General features: G+C 46.1%; 2 protein-coding genes across 2 annotated transcripts in view; both read left to right on the top strand.

Annotated features, from left to right (window-relative positions):
* casc3 (casc3 exon junction complex subunit) overlaps positions 1-1271 on the top strand; it is a 10162-nt gene extending 8891 nt beyond the window's left edge. The window contains exon 12 of the mRNA XM_037688650.1: positions 497-1271. The gene's annotated coding sequence lies outside the window, so the exon portion shown is untranslated. The remainder of the gene's footprint in view (positions 1-496) is intronic.
* Positions 1272-3173: 1902 nt separating this feature from the next.
* rapgefl1 (Rap guanine nucleotide exchange factor (GEF)-like 1) overlaps positions 3174-19207 on the top strand; it is a 23744-nt gene continuing 7710 nt past the window's right edge. The window contains exons 1-5 of the mRNA XM_037688649.1: positions 3174-3993; positions 4344-4621; positions 15881-15959; positions 18479-18677; positions 18933-19030. Coding sequence (XP_037544577.1) covers positions 3794-3993; positions 4344-4621; positions 15881-15959; positions 18479-18677; positions 18933-19030 — 854 coding nt within the window. The 5' untranslated portion in view covers positions 3174-3793. The remainder of the gene's footprint in view (positions 3994-4343; positions 4622-15880; positions 15960-18478; positions 18678-18932; positions 19031-19207) is intronic.

Below are 19207 nucleotides of genomic sequence, written 5' to 3'. Positions count from 1 at the left end.
TATATTCAGATTATAGGTGGACTGTAATTTATATTCAGATTATAGGTGGACTGTAATCTATATTCAGATTATAGGTGGACTGTAATTTATTCAGATTATAGTTGGACCGTAATCTATATTCAGATTATAGTTGGACCGTAATCTATATTCAGATTATAGGTGGACTGTAATCTATATTCAGATTATAGGTGGACTGTAATCTATTATGATTCTATATATGATTGTCTATTGTTGTCATCACTCTGTTAAAATCAGGTCACTCTTGAAAATGAGTCCCCGAGGCTCAATGGGATTAACCTGTATAAATAAATAATGAATGAATATTCAGATTATAGGTGTGGTATGATGGGGCTGTGCTGGGTGTCATTCATTCTATAGTCTAGCTCTAAACTGGATTTATTCTGGTTATAATCTGACTCTAATCTGTTCTCTGCATCCTGACACTAAACTTGAGTAAACCTGCTAAATTAATCTGGTTAATCTGATCTGTCTGTAGGAGCAGGGTGGGAGGGTCGGTGAGGAGCTGTGGTCCAAATCAGAGACCACCAATGGTACCGAAGAGGGGGCGGGGCAAGACAGACCACGGTGCCGCTGCTGGATTCAGACTGTGTCGACACTGGAGCTCTGCGGTCACCTCTTGGATCGTCTCTGAGCGGCGGCGCCGATCTGAAGACGGACCTGCGGTTCTGGAGAGCCGCTCCGCGGGTCGAACTTGCAGCTGCTGTGGAAGGAGTGAAGGTCCAACAGAACCAAACGGTTGCACGTCACAACACGGTTAATGAATCAGGACAAAACATGCTCCTCATCATCGCGCTTCATCCTCAGCGGCTCTTCTGATTGGTTCAAAATTATTAATCTGTTTAAATTATAATTCCTCCTCAGATTAAAACGTTTTACTTTAAAGTTTATTGATCAACAGACGACCAGAACCACCAGGAGCTGCTGGATGGAGGGTTAAGTGTTGGTGTAAATAAAAATATAAACATGTAAATAAGCGCTCGAACAGAACCAGAACCGGATCAGCTGGACCTGGACTGTTGTCATGGATTCATGTGGACCGGAACGTTTTTCATTTGATTCATTTTAATCTGTGGTGGCAGACGTTTGTTTGTTTGTTTGTTTGTTTGTTTGTTTGTTTTTTCTTAACGTGTTAAATGTTTGGACCAGAACCGAGGAGACGAACACGTTGTTCTGCAGAAATCCATTTGAGTTTTAATGTTTGTTTCTCCTTCATGATTTGGTTTTTGTTGAACTTTATGAAACGTTTGACAAATTAAAGTGTTTTTTCTTCTGACTGAATCTGAGTGATTAATGATCTGGATGATGTCATCATGATGACATCATGAGCTCACGTGACTCTGGTCACTAACAGGTTCTACAGATGTTTTTTGCTCCTTTTTTATTAAACTAAAAACTGTTGGGATAAACTGAAATTCTGCAGTTTGTACAGGTGCTAATCAGCCACTACATTATGACCACCTGTCTCGTGGACCTCTAGGGGTTTCTTCAGGACCTCATGGTCTGGTGGTCGCTTCAAGATCTTTGATGGCGTCTAGTGGAACTTCGTGGGTCTCTAGGCCCATGAAACTTTGCTGTAGATGTCTGGGGGTTCTTAGAACCTTTGAAGGCATCCTTTGAACCTCCTGACGTCGCTTGAGGACTTTGACAAATAATCTAGAATTGCTTGAGCTTTTTTTTGTAGCATAGTTCACGTTTGATAAAAATACGTCACCTCAGTGCTCTTCAGGAAAATAAGATTTTTTTTCTGTAAACTGGCTCTAGTGACTATTTTAGCCTAAATGTGTAATTTAAATATAAAAATGTATATATTTATTTATACATGTGTGTTTGCTGTTTGGAGTCTTCAAGGTTCAACCTAGTTCTGAAAACAATTTAAAGCTCTTCATCCATTTGTCCAAAATGTTTTGTTCAAACTGATAAACTGCAGCTTTTCTTTTTTAAAACTTTTCGTCCCAACGTCTGCTCAATAATTCACATGGATGGTTCTATTGAAGACTGAAGAACTCTTCTGGATAAAGGCTAAATGAATAAATAAACGACAAAGAAGAACCGTCCAGAGTTCCTCATTGTTTTCCTTTCAACTAGGAAGTTTTGGGGGCCGGATGGTGAGCGTCCAAGGGCCACTTTAGGCCCTCGAGCCATGTATTGCCCACACCTGCTTCAGGTCCTGGTCTTTATGAGGTGGGTTCTTCATAGACGGTTCTGTTAGTCCAGAACCACCCAGAGATTCTGGAGGACTGAAGGAGCCGACGTTTGATTCAGTTCAGTTTCTTTATAAACCGCATCACAACAGAAGTCGTCTCAGGACACTGAACAGAAACTTTCAAATATAAAGTTATCTGAGGAGCAGCTTTGAGTTTAACTCCATCGCAGAACTCTCATCTCAGCAGAATCTTTTATTTTTTATTAAAACGTTTATTTTAAAACCGTTTTAAATTCGGTTTTAAATTTGTTTTCTCTTTTTTCTGAACAGCTTGAGTCCAAATCAGATTGATTTCTCACAAACCTTTGATTAAGACCGCCCCTTCAGTCTCAATGAGCTGAAGGGGGCGGAGCCTAAAATAAACAGCCAGTCAGCTGTCAGACATCCTCATTAATATTCAGCTATAGCTAGACTGAACAGGGTCAGGTCTGGACTGGATCAGGGTTCTTCTGACAGAGTGAGGGTCGTTCTCTACTGGTCTCAGTTGATCATGGGGGTCTCAGATGGTTCAGGTCTCATGTGATCCAGGAGCTCTCAGGTGATCCAGGAAGTCTCAGATGATGGTTCAGGACTCAGGAGGTCTTAGGTGGTTCAGGTCTCAGGAGGTCTTAGGTGGTTCAGGTCGCAGGAGGTCTCAGGTTGTTCAGGTCTCAGGAGGTCTCAAGCTCAAGGATCTGCTCGTCCTGGAGGAGATGTTCAGATGTTCTGTTCCAGCTGGTTCAGGGTCAGGTTCTGGCCCACAGTCCTGTACCGGGTCAGTTGTGTGCTGCTGGATCCAGTCTGCATGTTCCTTCAGGATCATCAAGAGTCGTCAGTTTTTTTTTTTTTACGCACTGAACGCGGGGACGCGAGCGCGCGCGCCCGAACTGTGCGTCGGAAACTGCACCACAACCGCGCAGAGGGGGCGGGCGCGCGCACGCTCCCCATCACTTCTTATCCCACAGAAAGGTGGGAGGAGGGTACCGAGGGGCTGACGGACCGTCGGAACCTCCGCAGCATCCGAACCGAACCCGGGATCCGAACAAGACCCGCAGACACAGCGGAGGCTAAGAAAACCGACTGCACCCAAACGCAGCAGGACGGCTCCTCCTCAGGTGAGCCAGGACTGTTCGGGAGGAAGAACCGTCGACCAGCCGGACCTGGAGCTGCAGCCCGGATCACCAGAACCAGGGAGGCTCGGCTGTCTTTAGTCTTCACGTCCTCGGTTCCTCGGATCGGGAGTTCGGACCCTGAGGATCCGGAGACTCGGTTCGGAGCCGGAGCTCGGTGTTCCTGCAGTCAGAGAGCAACCGGGGGAGGAGCGGCCCGGTTCCGGACGGATTGTAGCAGATTCTGGACCGAAGGAGCTCCAAGAGCCGAGACGGACTCTGCACCGCCTCCACACATGGGTTAGACCCGGACCGGTTAGACCTGGACCGGTTAGACCCGGACCGCTAATCTAGAACAGAACCCGTAGGGTCCGCTCACACCTGCCCAGCCCGACCCTCAGGGTTCGGATGATGTAGGACCCAGCTGCCTCCCTGAGCACCTCGGAACCACCACCCCCCACCTGAAGCCCGGAGACCCACCATGCCGGCCGGGATGAAACCTCTGGAGAAGTTCCTGAAGAAGCAGACCACGGCCCTGACCCGGGCCGGAGGGTTCGGCGGGGTGGCGGACAAGTCCGCTGGGGGGACCGGGGCGTCCCGGAGGAGGGCCAGTCTGTCCCGGGTCGTCCCGTTCTTCAGGGAGACCTCACCTGAGAGCGGGCATGCGCGAGAGGTCTTTAGGTGAGTCCTGGACCCGGGCCACAGGGCCGGCCTGGAGGAGTGGGGGCCCAGCCTGGAAACCCCGGGGGGGGGGGGGGAGACCCCCTGGGAGGACCCCTGGGTGGACCCCTGGGAAAACCCCTGGGAGGACCTTGGTGTTTAAATGTTTGAAAGTTTCATCTTTAATCTGCAATTGAATCCAGAAACATGTTTTTAGACTTTTATTTTGTTAAGATTAATTTTTTATAACTTCCTGTTTAAAATTTGAACAAGCTGAATAAAAATTAAAATCTTAAATCAGAACCTTCTGATTGTTCAGGAGGAAGAACTTCAGAGCAGAACGTTGACCTTTATGACCTTTACCCCCACAGCCCGGACAGTGAGGACCCCCCCTCCTGGCCCTCAGCCACCGGTCCGGTCTCTGCGCCCAGCAGCGCTAACGGCTCTGGTTCTGGTTCTGGTTCTGGAGGAGGAGACGTGCGCAGTCCGTCTCTGTCGAGCGACGAGCAGAGCTCCGAGGCCAGCCTGATCAACGACACCAGCAGCTCCGGAGGAGGAGGAGGGACACCTCTTCATCCTGACACTCCCGACAACCTGACGCTCGCCGTGCTCGACTGCGTGGCTGGAAAACGCCTCGGACACTGCACAGGTGAGCCTTACCTGAGGGGGAGGAGCCAACTCAACTGTTGTTTACAGACAGGTTGGTTGTTGTTGTTTACAGACGGGTTCAAAGTTTTTTATTGTCATTCTCATCACGTGATGCACGAGGTGGAACAACATTGTTTACTCAAAGTCCCAGTTACACCTAAAGATGGCAAAAATATAAAGTGTAAAAAGAAACGGCACAGTGGCGCAGTAGGCAGAGCTGCCACCTCTCAGCGAGAAGGTTGCTAGTTCAAATCCCAGCCTGGGAGCTTTCTGTGTGGAGTTTGCATGTTCTCTCCGTGCTGCGTGGGTTCTCTCCAGATACTTGGGTTTTCTCCCACAGACCAAAAACATGCATGTTAAACTGACTGGTAACTAAATTGTCCCTAGGTGAGAGTGAATGGTTGTCTTGTTTGTCTGTGTGTCCCTGTGATGGACTGGAGACATGTCCAGGATGTCCCCTGCCTCTCGCACTGTGATTGCTGGACATGGGCACCAGCGACCCTCGTGACCCGAAAGGAAAGAAGTGGGTAAAGATGATGGTTGGATGGTATACAAAGATCTAAGATAAACACTAATAATGTAAAATAATACAGTGTATTAAACAGCAGCCTGAACATGAGTCTGTTGTGAGCAGATGGGTATGAATACAGCAGCTTAAAGGCAAGAGATCAGCAGCATGGATAATCAGCAGCACATATCAACAATCAAGTGGCATTACAGTGATTTTTTTCCCACATAGATTATCCTGATTAGAGATTCATGAGTCTACACAGCCTCAGGGTAGAAGCTGTTCCTCAGTCTAGTGGTTCTACACTTAATGCTCCTTGACCTCCTGCCTGAGGGGAGCGGGGCAAAAAGTGTGTATGCTGGGTGAGTGAGGTCCTTCATGGTGGCCCTCTTTCTGCATCTGGCGGTGTAGATGTCTGTGATGGTGGGGAGGCTGACTCCAACAGACTTCTGTGCAGCCTTCACCACTCTCTGCAAAACTTTTCTTTCTGCAGCTGTGCAGCCTCCATGCCACATGTTGATGCTGGAGCACAGGATGCTCTCCACTGCACACCTGGAGAAGGAGGTGAGGACTGAGCTTCCCAGACCAGCTCGTCTCAGCCACCTGAGGAAGTAGAGTCTCTGATGAGCTTTCTTGATCAGGCTGGTGGTGTTGTTGCTCCAGCTGAGGTTGTCATTCAGGTGCACCCCCAAGTACTTGTAGCTGGAGACCACTTCCACAGCAAATCCTCCTCATGGTGGATAGTTGTATTTGCTATTTCTGAAGTCCATGACCATCTCCTTTGTCTTCTTCACATTGATGTGAAGGCATAGGAAGGTTGTTGTTGTTTACAGATGGGTTGTTATTTAGGGGGACCAGAGGGTGTGCTCAAATTACAGGGGCATCACTCTCCTTAGCCTCCCTGTAAGGTCTATTCAGGGGTACTGGAGAAGAGTCTCCGATCGTTGGTCGAACCTCAGATCCAGGAGGAACAATGTTGGTTCCGTTCTGGCCGTGGAACACTGGACCAGCTCTTTATCCTCACTAAGGTCCTCGAGGGGTCATGGGAGTTTGCCCATCCAGTCTACATGTGTTTTGTTGACTTTGAGAAGGCATCTGACCGTGTTCCTCAGGGTACACTGTGGGGGGTGCTCCGTGAGTATGGGATTGGGGGCCTGTTGTTACGGGCTGTTCAGTCCCTATACAAGCGGTGCAATAGTTTGGTTCACATTCCCAGTAGTAAGTCGGACCCTTCAGGGTGGGAGTTGGGCTCCACCAGGGCTGCTCGTTGTCACAGATTCTGTTCTTAACTTTTATGGACAGAATTTCTCGGTGCAGCCAGGAGGTAGAGGGAGTCCAGTTCAGTGGCCTCAGGCTTCAGTCTCTGTGCTTTGCAGATGATGTGGTCCTGTTGGCGTCATCGTGCCGTGATCTTCAGCTCTCACTGGAGCAGTTCGCAGCCGAGTGTGAAGCAGCTGGGACGAGAATCAGCACCTCCTAATCTGAGGTCATTTGTCCTCAACCGGAAAAGAGAGGATTGCTCTCTTCAGGTCGAGGGTGAGGTTCTGCTTCAAGTGGAGGAGTTCAAGTATCTCCAGGTTTTGTTCATGAGTGAGGGAAGAATGGAGCGTAAGATTGGCCGACGAATTGGTGCAGCATCTGCAGTATTGTGGACTCTGAGCCGGTCCGTTGTGGTGAAGAAAGAGCTGAGCTGTAAGGCAAAGCTCGCTGTTCACTGGTTGGTCTACGTTCCTACCCTCACCTCTGGTCATGAACTCTGGGTAGAGACTGAAAGAAGGAGATCGTAGATACAGGAGGTTGAAATGAGTTTCCTCTGCAGGGTAGCTGGACTCTCCCTTAGAGACAGGGTGAGAAGTTCAGTCCCTAAGGAGGTGAGGAAGAGGATGGATGGCTGGATGGATGTTTACAGACAGTTTGGTTGTTGTTGTTGTTTACAAATTTGTTGTTGTTTACAGACAGGGGTCAGTTGTTTGTTGTTTACAATCAGGTCAGTTGTTGTTTACAGTCAGGTTTTCTTCAGAGTTGGTTGCCGTGGTGATATAATCAAGTTTTTTTGTCAGTTGTCCTAAACTCGGGATGAACTTCCTTATTTCTGGATCACCTCTGTAAACAGGTTCAGGACTGAGAGCTGAAGCTCTGCCTTCTGAGGATGAGGAGGGGCTGACCTCTGAACTTTGACCTTGACCCCGGAAGGAAGAGATTCTGTTTGATGTTTTAGTTCAGGTTTTAGATCCAGATTCAGTCCTGCAGAAACATTTTCATTTTACACGTCAGATCACACAGACTGCAGCTGAGCCTGTGTTCGTGCGCGCGCACGCGTGCGCGTGTGTGTTATATAATCTCCTCTCAGAGACTCAGTTTGTGTATCTGAGCTGAAGAGGCTGGTGATGCATTCGTGTTCCTGCTCTGAGCCTCTCTGCATTTGTGTGTGTGTGTGTGTGTGTGTGTGTGTGTGTTTGTATGTTTCTAAAAAACGTCTGATGTTTCTCTCGTTAATATTTTAAAATCTTCTCACCGTTTAAAAGGAACTCTGACACTTTCTGATCCTCCGGCTGTTTGTTGGTTCATCTGGTTCTGATGAAGCCCGGTTCTGTTCAGAAACCGTTCTGTTTGGTTCTGTTTGGTTCTGTTTGGTTCTGTTTGGTTCTGTTTCCACTGAAACATTTGATTTGTTGTTAAGAATTCACAATCAGAACCGACCGTAGTTTCTCTGATGGATTTTAAACTTCGTGTCATTAAAGATGTGAAATAAAATCTATTTTAAAAGTTTATAAATACATATTTTACTATTTTTTTAACAAAACCATTTATTATATTATTATAATTTATGTAAATATATTATATCTGTAATAAATTTAGTAAATTATTTCTTAAATGGTATTTTATTATAATTTAAAAGGTTTAAGATATTACAAATTACTTAAATGTTTTATTAAAGTACTTTAAACAAATTAAAATATTTAGATGTTTAATATTTATTCATTTATGTTTTATAAATATAAGAACAAAACAATTTAAACATAAAGAAGATTTTCACTGTTTAAAGTTGATTATATCGGATCCTCTGGAAGGAGACATTTCGGTTTCTTAGTGGAAGCCAGAACTGGGTCAGGTGGTTCTGAGTCAGATGGTTCTGGGTCAGCTGGACGACGTTTGGTACGTGACCTGGCTGGTCGGGTCAGAGTGATGCTGCGGTTCTGATCCAAAGAGAAGCGAGTCACAGACTGACTGACGACACTCGGTTTTATTTTAAATAAATATATTTTTTAAGATCTTTGATGTTTTTCTGTCAGACGGAGGTCAAAGAGCAGGAAGTTCAGAGACCCGATGGTACAGAACCACCGGTGGAACAAAGTCCAGATCATTACAGGAAGACATGAGGTCTGGCTCAACAGTTATGGGTCAGGAGGTCTTGACCTGGACTGGAGACATCCTTTAAAGGGTTTTTATGGTTCTGTTCTGGTGTCAGATGGACTCCTGGTTCTGTTCTGGTTCTGCGTGGCTCAGAATTGATCCACTCAGTCAGCCTGATCCAGATCCAGGTTTTATTTTAGACCAGAACCCGTTTTGCGCCCTCGGAACTCTGAACCGGGTCATTTGGACGGTTTGAAAACAGGTTTGATGTCATGAAGAGTTCTCACCTGTCGGGTTCTACCTGCTGTAGGTGGGCGGGGCTCACAGACACACCTGCAGGTGGAATGACTCTGGACCAGAACTAACTGTGGACCAGAACCAGCTGTGGACCACATGTGAGGTTATGCAGGTTTAATTTGGGACAGATTATGTCACTTCCTGTTTCTGTTAATCTGAACACAAAGTCGATCCTCTCAGGTGTGTGTGTGTGTGATTAAGACACGCCCCCTCATCAGTGACATGACTCCCTCTGATTGGCTCCTTCCTGGAACGTTTTGATCGTTTAAATCAAGCTGCTGCAGGTGAGACTACCTGTGAACATCACTTCCTGTCAGACCTGAAGGCTGCATTTCCATAACAACACCCATCTCCCATCCCATAATGAGACCCATGAGTGACAGCTGCTCTGCTGTAACCACGGAGACAACCTGACACACACACAGAGACGCACGCACAGCAGGCATGTTCAAGTGTGCAGGTGTGTTCAGGGGAGGCGGAGCCATGTCGTGGAGCTAAACATAAATAACGGTTGTGTGTGTGTTTTAAAGTTTTAAACAGTCCGTTGCCGTCAGATCGGGTCCTCTGACCTCGGAGCAGCAGACGATGTATCACTCTGTTTTATGTTTAACAAACAAAACCTGCAGATCCAGAGACAGACTGGTTCCAGCCTCGCTTCGTCCATGTGACCTCAGAGGTCCAGGAACAGCCAGGTGCAGGGTCTCTGCTGATCCAGACCCCCACAGGTGTGTGTTAACACAATGTCTAGGTGGAAAGACATCAGCATTGTCCTCAGAGAAGCAGCTGTTGCTGCCTATCAACCTGAAAAGGGTCAAAGATCGTTTAGAGTGCACCGTTCTACAGAGAGTATGCTGATTCACCCTGAAGGCCAGACCGTGCGGTGACTCTGTCAGCAGGCCAAAGGTCAAAGGTCAGGGCTTCTCTCTCTAAAAACAACATGGCAGCTTGACTTAGATTTGTAAAGTTTCATCTGAAGGAACCACAAGATTTCTGGATCAGAACCAGACCAGAGGACAGGTGTTTACCCAGAATGCACTGGAGCAAACGGCTCCTCCCAGCTGATGGTTCTGCTCCTGTCAGTCACTGAGTGGACTGACTTTGGTCTCCTCTGGAGACCAAAGGGTTCTGAAGTCAGATGTAAGTCCATCTGTCCAACAGGACCACACCAGGTCTAACAGGGCCAAGAACCAAGGTACTGCAGCGGTCCAGTCCAGATCCAGAACACGACGGTCCGAATGGATTCGTCTGTTTGAGATCTGAGGTATTAAAACCTTTTTATTTTTAATCCCACGCAGCAGATCTGTGCTCGTGCTGTTCGTGTTGTAAACTTTATGGATCTGATGGAAACTGGACCGGTTCTGGATCAGAACGGTCTTTCCTCCATTTGTTGGGTGAGAGGATTTTAGTCTCCGGCGCTCGCTGGAGGACCAACAAACGGAAACAAAGAAAGTGAGATCTGCGTGTGGGAGGAAGTTTTGCTTCAGAGAAAAAGAAATGTGCCCACTCGTTTGTCTCTGGATGCCTTTACCACCTCCTCCTCCTCCTCCTCGTCCCCATCCTCCTCCTCGTCTCCTTCGACCTGTCAGAGCTGTCTCTATCTCTCGATGCAGCAGGTCTGTCTGATCCTCATGAACATACATGTTCCCTGTGAGGAGACATGAGAGGCTCTTTAGCACCTGTTCACATAGCAACCAGCTCCGCCAGACGTTTGGAGAGGAGGTGGGGGGGGAGGGAGAAAGAGACGAGGAGGTGGGGGGAGGCAGAAATATAAAGCGTCATGCAGGAAAATGTCCAACTTCTCTCCAAAGAAACAAAGTTGAGCTGTTCAAACAGGAAAGGTTCAGGTTTGGTTTGTCATATGCAAAATCATCACAAGGTCAAAGTGCAATGAAATGTTGAGGACGAGAAGAACCGTCTGGACTCGTCAAAACAACACCAACAACAAATACCAACGCATACAACAAAAATACAGAAACAAGGTGCCAAAAGTGGAAAAAGAATTAAATCTACAGCAGCATGGTCCTATTGGCAGAGTGGTTCTGATGACAGTGAGATTCTCAACCCCTTATCTACAGGTCCTTGTAGGGTCATATGTAACCTGCTCAGGCCGGTTCCGTGGTTTATCCACGGTGTCTTCACTATAGGTCAGATCTGATCAACACTGACTTAATCTTAGCTATATGCCTTAACTGGAATAAGCTCTTTTGTAAAACAGAGTTAATCTGTTTATTAAACTTAAAGTCAGAGTCTAAAACCATCCTGAGATTTATAACAGACTGCTCAAGATATGGCTGAAGAGAGTCCAGGTTTACAGAGCTAGGGCTAAACACAGTGACTTCAGTTTTCTGATCGTTGAAGCTTAAAAAATTTGAAGCCATCCATGCCTTAATGTCATCAAGACATTTTACCAGAGACTGAATGGAGTAAGAACTATTGGGTTTTAAGGGCAGATAAATCTGACAATCATCAGCAGTGAAACTAAAGACCATGTTTACTCAGGTTAGACCCCAAAGGGAGCAGATACAGTGAAAACAGAAGGTGTCCAAGAATCAAGCCCTGCAGAACCTCGCAGGAAAGAGGCACTGAAGCACAAACATCACACAGGTTATAATCAACTGGTCTGATGGCAGGACAGGAAGTGAGCCGTATTGAAGCTAATGCCATCCTGTCTGTTTAGATACATCCTCTGTGGAACAAAGGAAACATCAAAGGTTTCCTCTGAAGCTTCTCCTCCTTTTCATCACTCTGTAAACACCCAGGACCCGAGGAGACCAGATTTTGGTCCCATTCAGGTTTGAAGGAGGACTGAAGTCCTACATTCTGCTGGGTGGGAGAAGATGGTCTAAATCAAAGATGTCCAGTCTTGGTCCTGGAGGACCACCATCCTGAAGGTTTTAGCTGTTTTGATGTTCTTCAGCGGATCTTCATGTTCTGCAGAACCCACTAAACATCTAAAACTTGCAGGACAGTGGTCCTCCAGGACCAGGATCCAAGACCACTGCTCCAAAACCTTTTTTTTTTCTTCTTCTTCTTCTTCTTCTTTTGGCTTTTCACTCTTCAGGGGTCTCCACAGTGAGTCTTCCTCCTCCATCTCACACTGTCCTCTGTGTCCTCTGTCCTCACTCCAACTACCTCCATTTTCTCTCTAACTGCATCCATATATCTCCTCTTTTCTTTTTCCTGGCAGCAGCATTTCTAACATCCTTCTACCAATATACCCACTGTCCCTCCTCTGGACATGTCCAAACCACTGTCCCTCCTCTGGACATGTCCAAACCATCTCAGTGTGTCCTCTAACTTTATCTCCCAGTTGTTCAACCTGTGCTGTACCTCTGATGATCCCATTCCTAATCTTATCCATCCTTATCACTCCAAAGGAGAACCTCAACATCTTCATTTCTGCCACTTCCAGTTCTGTCTCTTGTCTTTTTGTCCATGTCTCTGTCTCCAGACCATACAACATAGCTGGTCTCACCACAGTCTTGTAAACTTTTCCTTTGACCTTTGCTGACACCCTTTTGTCGCAAATCACTCCTGAAACTTTTCTCCATCAACTCCATCCTAGCTGGACTTTCTTCTTCACCTCTTTACTACACTCCTCATTTTCCTGGACAGTGGACCCCAAGAACTTGAAGTCCTGCACCTTTGTGACCTCTGCTCCTTGTAGCCTCACCGTTCCACCTCCTCCCTCTCATTCACACACATGTACTCTGTCTTACTACGGCTGACTTTCATTCCTCTTCTTTCAAGTGCATTCCTCTACCTCAACAAAGTTCTCTTCCACCTGTTCCCTGTTCTCACCACAAATCACAGTGTCATCTGCAAACATCAACATCCACGGGGATTCCTGCCTGACCTCATCTGTTAGTTGGTCCATCACCAGAGCAAACAAGAATAGGCTCAGAGCCGATCCTAGATGCACTCCCACCTCCACCTTGAAGCTATCTGTCACTCCTACAGCACATCTCATCACGGTCCTGCTGTCCTCATACATGTCCTACTGTCCTCCTGTCATATGCTTTTTCTAAATCCACAAAGACACAATGGAGTTCTTTCTGACCCTCTCTGTACTTCTCCATCAGCATCCTCAAAGCAAAGATGGCATCTGTGGTGCTATTTCTTGACATGAAACCGTACTGCTGCTCACAAATAGTCACCTCTCGTCTAAGTCTCGCTTCCACAACTCTCTCCCAGATCTTCATTGTGTGGCTCATCAACTTGAGTCCTTGATAACTTGATTAGTTGCTACAACTCTGTACATCACCCTTGTTCTTACAAAATGGCCACCAGCACACTTCTTCTCCATTCCTCAGGCATTTTCTCACCCTCAAATATGCTGCTGAATATTTGAGTCAAAAACCTCATTGCCATCTCTCCAAGACATTTCCAAACCTCCATTGGTATGTCATCAGGTTCTACTGCCTTCCCCTTCTTCATTCTTTCAGAGCCTTCCAGACTTCACCCTCACTAATCTTTCCCACTTCCTGATCCACAGTTTCTATGACCTCTACTCTTCTTTCTCTTTCATTCTCTTCATTCATTAGCTCCTCAAAGTACTCCTTCCATCTTCACGTCACACTCTCCTCACTTGTTAGAACATTACGAGTCCTATCTTTAACAAGCCTAACTTGCTGCACATCCTTTCCAGCCTGATCCCTCTGTCTTGCCAATCGGTACAAGTCCTTCTCACCCTCTTTAGTGTCCAGCCCTCTATACAACTCATCAGACGCCTTCTGCTTTGCTTTAGCTACCTCCCTCTTTGCTCTACTTCTCATCGCCTTATATTCCTCTCTTCTCTTCAGTCATCTCACTGTCATATATCTTCTTGGCTAACCTCTTTCTTTGAATAGCTTCCTGCACTTCACTATTCCACTGTGTACACAGTACGCCCAAGTATGTGGGGGCATTCAGTCTTACATTCTTGACTTTCCTCTTCTCCCTGTGTCTCCTGACACGTTTCCCTCCTCGTGGTCTTCGACTAACGGTAGCACCATTTCTGCCGGCACCCTGTTTGTCAACAGCAATGGTGGCGGTCGTTGTTAACCCGGGCCTCATCCGATCCGGTATGGTTTCACTTTGATGAACTTGCATTATAGTTTTGGTCAAAGTGTTTTACATCGGATGCCCTTCCTGACACAACCCTCACCAGTTACCTGGGCTTCGAACCAGAGGCACACTGGCTTGTGCTCCCTGGTGGCTGGTCCAAAACATCTACAGTTCTGTATCCATGGTCCCTACATGTAGCTTTTAGCTACTGTTTTGCTACTTTTATCATTTAGCTACTATTTTACTGAGTTAAGTTTTAACATCCATTCGGCTATTTTTAGCCTTTGGCTACTTTGAGCTTTTAGCTACAGTTATGGCCATTTTTCAGCTGTTTTGCTACTTTAAACATTTGTTTAGCTACTTTTAGCCACTGGTTTGCTCTTTTTTTCTGCTTCCTCTGTGAAAAGGTTTGTGGTTAATTTGATCGGACCTGATTTGGTTCTGACCAGTTTCAGTCCGTTCTTGCGGACATGTTTTGTTCTGGTCCGTCAGCAGCTCGATGTTCCGTTTTATTCTCACACTCTCACAGTCGTTCTCACAGTTGGCGTCGGTTCTTGTTGGTCCCGTTTGGATTCAGCTGGTTCTGCTCCTCCTCCTCTTCCTCCCACGTTCTTCGTCACGTTGAACTCTTTCTGCTGCAGAACTCAGGTTCTGGGTTCTGTAGGTTCTGAGGTTTGCACCACAGCTCGGTTCTAATGAGACAGAGCACTGTCTCTGAGTGGATGGTTCTGTCTGGTCCAGATGGGTCCGATCCAGTACAGAACTCTCATGTTTCTCCTTTGATGTTTCCTCCTGCTGTAAAGCAGTTACTGTTCGTATAGATGGTTCTGGAGGTTCTGCTGAGTCCATGTGGAGGTGTCTGACCTTTTGACCTCTCAGGTGTCCGTCTCAGGGGTTCGCTCTGAAGACAACTCTGTGAAAACTGGACCTGTGATTCTGCTGCCTTCATTCTAACACAGAAATTAAACCGGTTATTTCTGCTGGACTGGACTTCCAGTTTGGGTCAGGACTCAGGAGCTATTGGTGCCAGATACTCTAATGCACCTCCATACCATCAGAGAGGCAGGTGCTCTTGCTGTGTTCAGTTGTGAATAAAATACGAGTTTATGAGATTTACAAATCATTGCATTTTGTTTTTATTTACATTCAACGTCAGAGGTATCCAGAAGACCCATTTAGTTCTGGTTCTGATTTTAGAGTTGTTGTTTTTACTGAAATGAAAAAAAAAACTTAAATTTCCTCTTAATTACAGATTTAGTTTGTTTTTGACCTTTGACTTTCACCGCGCTGATGATCGGACCAGAACAGAACCTCTGACCCAGGACAACAGCGAGGCAATCGGATCTGAACCACAAACACTTTGATCCTCCTCCTCTGCTTCTTCTTCTCTCACACTTCCCTCTTTATCTTCTCACTGTCGGCAACGTGGTGTCTCCATGGTAACCGCCTGCAGAGAGGCGGGCCCAGGCTGGACACGCCCACTGCAGCATGGCTCACGCACACATACACAGAGCAGGATATTTTAGTAAATGTGGCCGCAGCATCTTAAATTACAGCTCGTCGTTGTCGCCTCTCTGCTGCGTGTCACCGGTTCTGCTCCAAACATGTAATCAGCACCGAGTGGATCTCTGTGTCCTCCTCTGAAACACAGAAACTCTGTGGCCCGGTTCGGTTCTGCTCGCAGGAACAGGATTGTGTTCCAGGCTGGAGACAGAACAATCCTCCTTTAGCTTGTGTAAATAAAAAATCCAGTTATCTTTCAGCTCAAGGCTGATTTATACGTTTATTTTATTGACTTATTTTTAATTTAATTTAATTATTTTATTTATTTATTCTTATTTAATTTATTTAATTTATTTATCTTTTTTAATCCCTCAGTTATGCTCGCAGGTTCTGGTTAAAGAGGTCCTCTAAAATCTTTAATCGTGTCTGTTTGTGTTGTTCAATGAATGTGAGTTTGTGGGAAAGAGTTTTCTGAACACAGCCGGTCTGTTCAGTTGTGGTGGTGCGTTCAGGGACAGTCTGTACATTGAAGCTCTGTGTGTTTTTGTGCAGAAACGCTGCTGGATGACTTCATGTTGACACATCCCATCTTCCTGACGGCCGACAGGCTCCAGCAGGTCCTGCTGCAGCAGTATCCTTCACCCACTCAAACACATAATCAGCCTGATAATAAGCGCTCGCGGCACTGTGCACGGCACCGTGCATGCTCAGGTACACTGTTGAGTGCATGTGACGGGCAGACGTGCACGCTCATGTACATTCCAGAGTGCGTGTGCAAGTGAGACGGGCAGGTTTCAGACGTCAGGTGTGTTTGTGTCAGTGGTGGAGCGCAGCGTTGTGTTTTCCCTGATCTTTGCCTGCAGGCAGACTCTGCTGCTCAGGCCTAATGTTCTGGTTCTGGTTCTGTTTGTTCTTCAGAGAAACAGAAATAACTTTTCACTTCATTCAAACAGCAGCTGACAATAAAAAAAAAACTTTAAAGTAAAAATTTTCAACTTTCTGTGAAAATGTTTTGACTAAAATCAACTTCAGAAGAAACTTTCTGACCTTCATCATCATCATCATCATCCACCATCTAATAAGGTGGAGTCAGGTCCTCTGGACGGATTCTTCTTCTTGAAACGTTTCATCTTTTATCCAAAGGATTTCTTCAGTCTGAGGAGCTGCAACAAACTCAGTCTTATAAATAGCACCTTCTCATAGTGGATCAGCCAGTTTGTTGTTGACATCCAGAACTAGCTGTTCACATGATCAAGGAGGACCATCATCCTAGTAATTGGTCATTATTGCTCTGATGGATGCTTGCTATTCACAGAGGGCTGAGTGATACTAACAATAACAGCATTATAAGAGGGGGACAGTAGAACACATAGGCTCCGCCCCTGTTTAATGATGGACGGTTTCTTTTCACAAAGATGGCCTCCTTCACTCCTGAAAGCCACTGGGACGTCATGTTTAGAAAATAAACGTCTCAGTTTCTCTGAAACTCCTGCAACATACGGAATGACAACTGGTCAGGGTCTGGATTCCTCTTTTTCACCTGATGGCTGACTGGAGTCCTGTTCGGGTTTCTTCTTTCAGGAAGGCCCAGTTAGGATCTCCACATTGCTCTGGAGCCTGTCTTGTGTAGGATTTCTCCTTCTGCCTGGCTCCTGAGTTACTGAGTTATTCCATGTGCTGTAAATATATCTTGATACTTTTTATTTGATGTTGTGATATTTTTGTTAAGCACTTTGGTAACAGTTTCTGTTTTAAATGTGCTCTATAAATAAATTTGAATCTGATCATTAAACGGGGCGGAGCCTCCATGTCCAACTGTCCCCCTCTTACAATGCTGTTATTGCTAGTGTCACTCGGCCCTCTGTGAATAGCAAACAGCCATCAGGGCACTAACGATCCATTGTTAGGCTGATGGTCCTCCTTGATCATGTGAACAGCTAGTTCTGGATGTCAACAACAAACTGGTTGATCCACTATGAGAAGGTGCTATTTATAAGATTGAGTTTGTTGCAGCTCCTCAGACTGAAGAAGTCCTTCGGATGAAAGACGAAACGTTTCAAGAAGAAGAACTCGTCCAGAGGACCTGACTCCACCTGGTTACATTCATCTAGTTCAAGTTGTGTTTATTTTTCATATTAAGGTTTAAAGTTTCTTTACTGTCATTCACATCACATGTGGTACATGTGGTGGAACGAAATTGTGTACACAGGGTCCCAGTTACATCCAACAAAAGTATAAATTGTAAAGAAAAACATTAATAAGATCTACGATATGAACTAAGAAAAACAAGCACTACCTAAACTCAAAGTTCAATCAGGAACTGACTCCAGACCCAGTTCCCTCTGAGGACTGAGACACTGATTTTGGTTCCAGAACCTGCAGGAGGTATCAAAGAACAGAACCACATCTGGAAACATCCACACAAGGCGTGCTCCTGAACCCTAAAGAACTCAGCTGAAAAAGAAGAACATGATAAAGAGGATGGATGTATGTATGGATGGATGGATAGATGATTGACTGACTGATGAATGGATGGATGGATTGATCGGTTTATCGGTTGGTTGATTGATTGATGGATGGATGGATGGATGGATGGATAGATGATTAACTGATTGATGGATGGATTGATTAATTGATTAATGGATGGATGGATGGATGGATGGATGGATGGATGGATTGATTGATTAATTGATGGATGGATGGATGGATGGATGGATGGATGGATGGATGGATGCATGGATGCATGGATGCATGCATGGATGGATGCCCTTCAGGTTCGGACCGGTCCACATGGTTCCACACTCAGCTGCTGATGGAGAATTCTGCTGAGCTTAATGATGAAAAACAAGAGGCATCATGGGAACTGTAGTTCAAAATCTCAGCACTTCTTCCTCACAGACAGGACAGATCCACCTTAATCCAGCCAATCAGAGCGCAGGAATCAGTTAGGCTGTGTGTGTCTGTGTTGTCGTTGTGTAATGTGGGTCATTATGGCTGCTGCTGTTCTGTTTCATGAAGACACTGCTCGTTTGTTTGTTTGTTTGTTTGTTTGTTTTCTTGTCGTGGCAACAACATCAGCAGCAGGAAGGAGGATGTGACCGCAGTCGGACTCTGAACGTGTCCTCATTTCCTTAACTCGAAATTCTCCAGATTCACACAGGAGGGAGAGGGGGGAGGCGGGGAGGGGGAGGCAGCGGCGGAGAGGAGGAGGGGAGGAGAGAGGGACGGGGAGACGGAGATGAGCTCTGCGGAGAGGAAGCAGGCGGTGCTGAATGTGGCATTCAGGTACCTGGATACGTACAGAGAGCTGCTGCAGGAGGAGGGCGAGCGCAGCAACAGCTTCCCTAAGGTGATTTTATGTTTTTATTTAGAGTTTTACATTTATGTTTTATTTTAAAGACATTTAGCTCATTTTTACGCTTTACTCAATGTGTCCCATCTTCCATGGGTCCAGAACCAGCAGAACCTGGACTTCCTGTCCTCTGACAGACTAAAGCTGTGCGGACAGGAAGTGAATTTGATTGGCTGCTCCTGCTTGTTTGTTTGTTTGTTGATCAGCTGAGTTTGTTTACAGTGTGCTGACGTGTTGTGTGTCTGTCTACAGGAGCTGTACATATGTGCTGTCCAGGATCTGAGTCGGTACCCTGAGCTGGTGGAAGACGTCCTGAAACTGCAGAGGTGGACCGAGATCCTGCACTGCCCGTAAGAACCCAACAGAACCCAGAACTCTTCACGTTATGTTCCAGTCTAAGACTTTAACACAAGAACTGCAGAGATGTTCCAAAGGCTCTACAGAGATGTTCTGAAGGCTCTGCAGAGATGTTCCGAAGGTTCTGCAGAGATGTTCCGAAGGCTCTGCAGAGATGTTCCGAAGGCTCT

Source organism: Nematolebias whitei, chromosome 15 (assembly GCF_014905685.2).
Source record: "Nematolebias whitei isolate Nwh7 chromosome 15, NemWhi1, whole genome shotgun sequence".
Taxonomy (NCBI): Eukaryota; Metazoa; Chordata; class Actinopteri; order Cyprinodontiformes; family Rivulidae; genus Nematolebias; species Nematolebias whitei.
The sequence above is the reverse complement of the archived record's forward strand: the minus strand, read 5'-3'. Positions and strand labels throughout refer to the sequence as shown.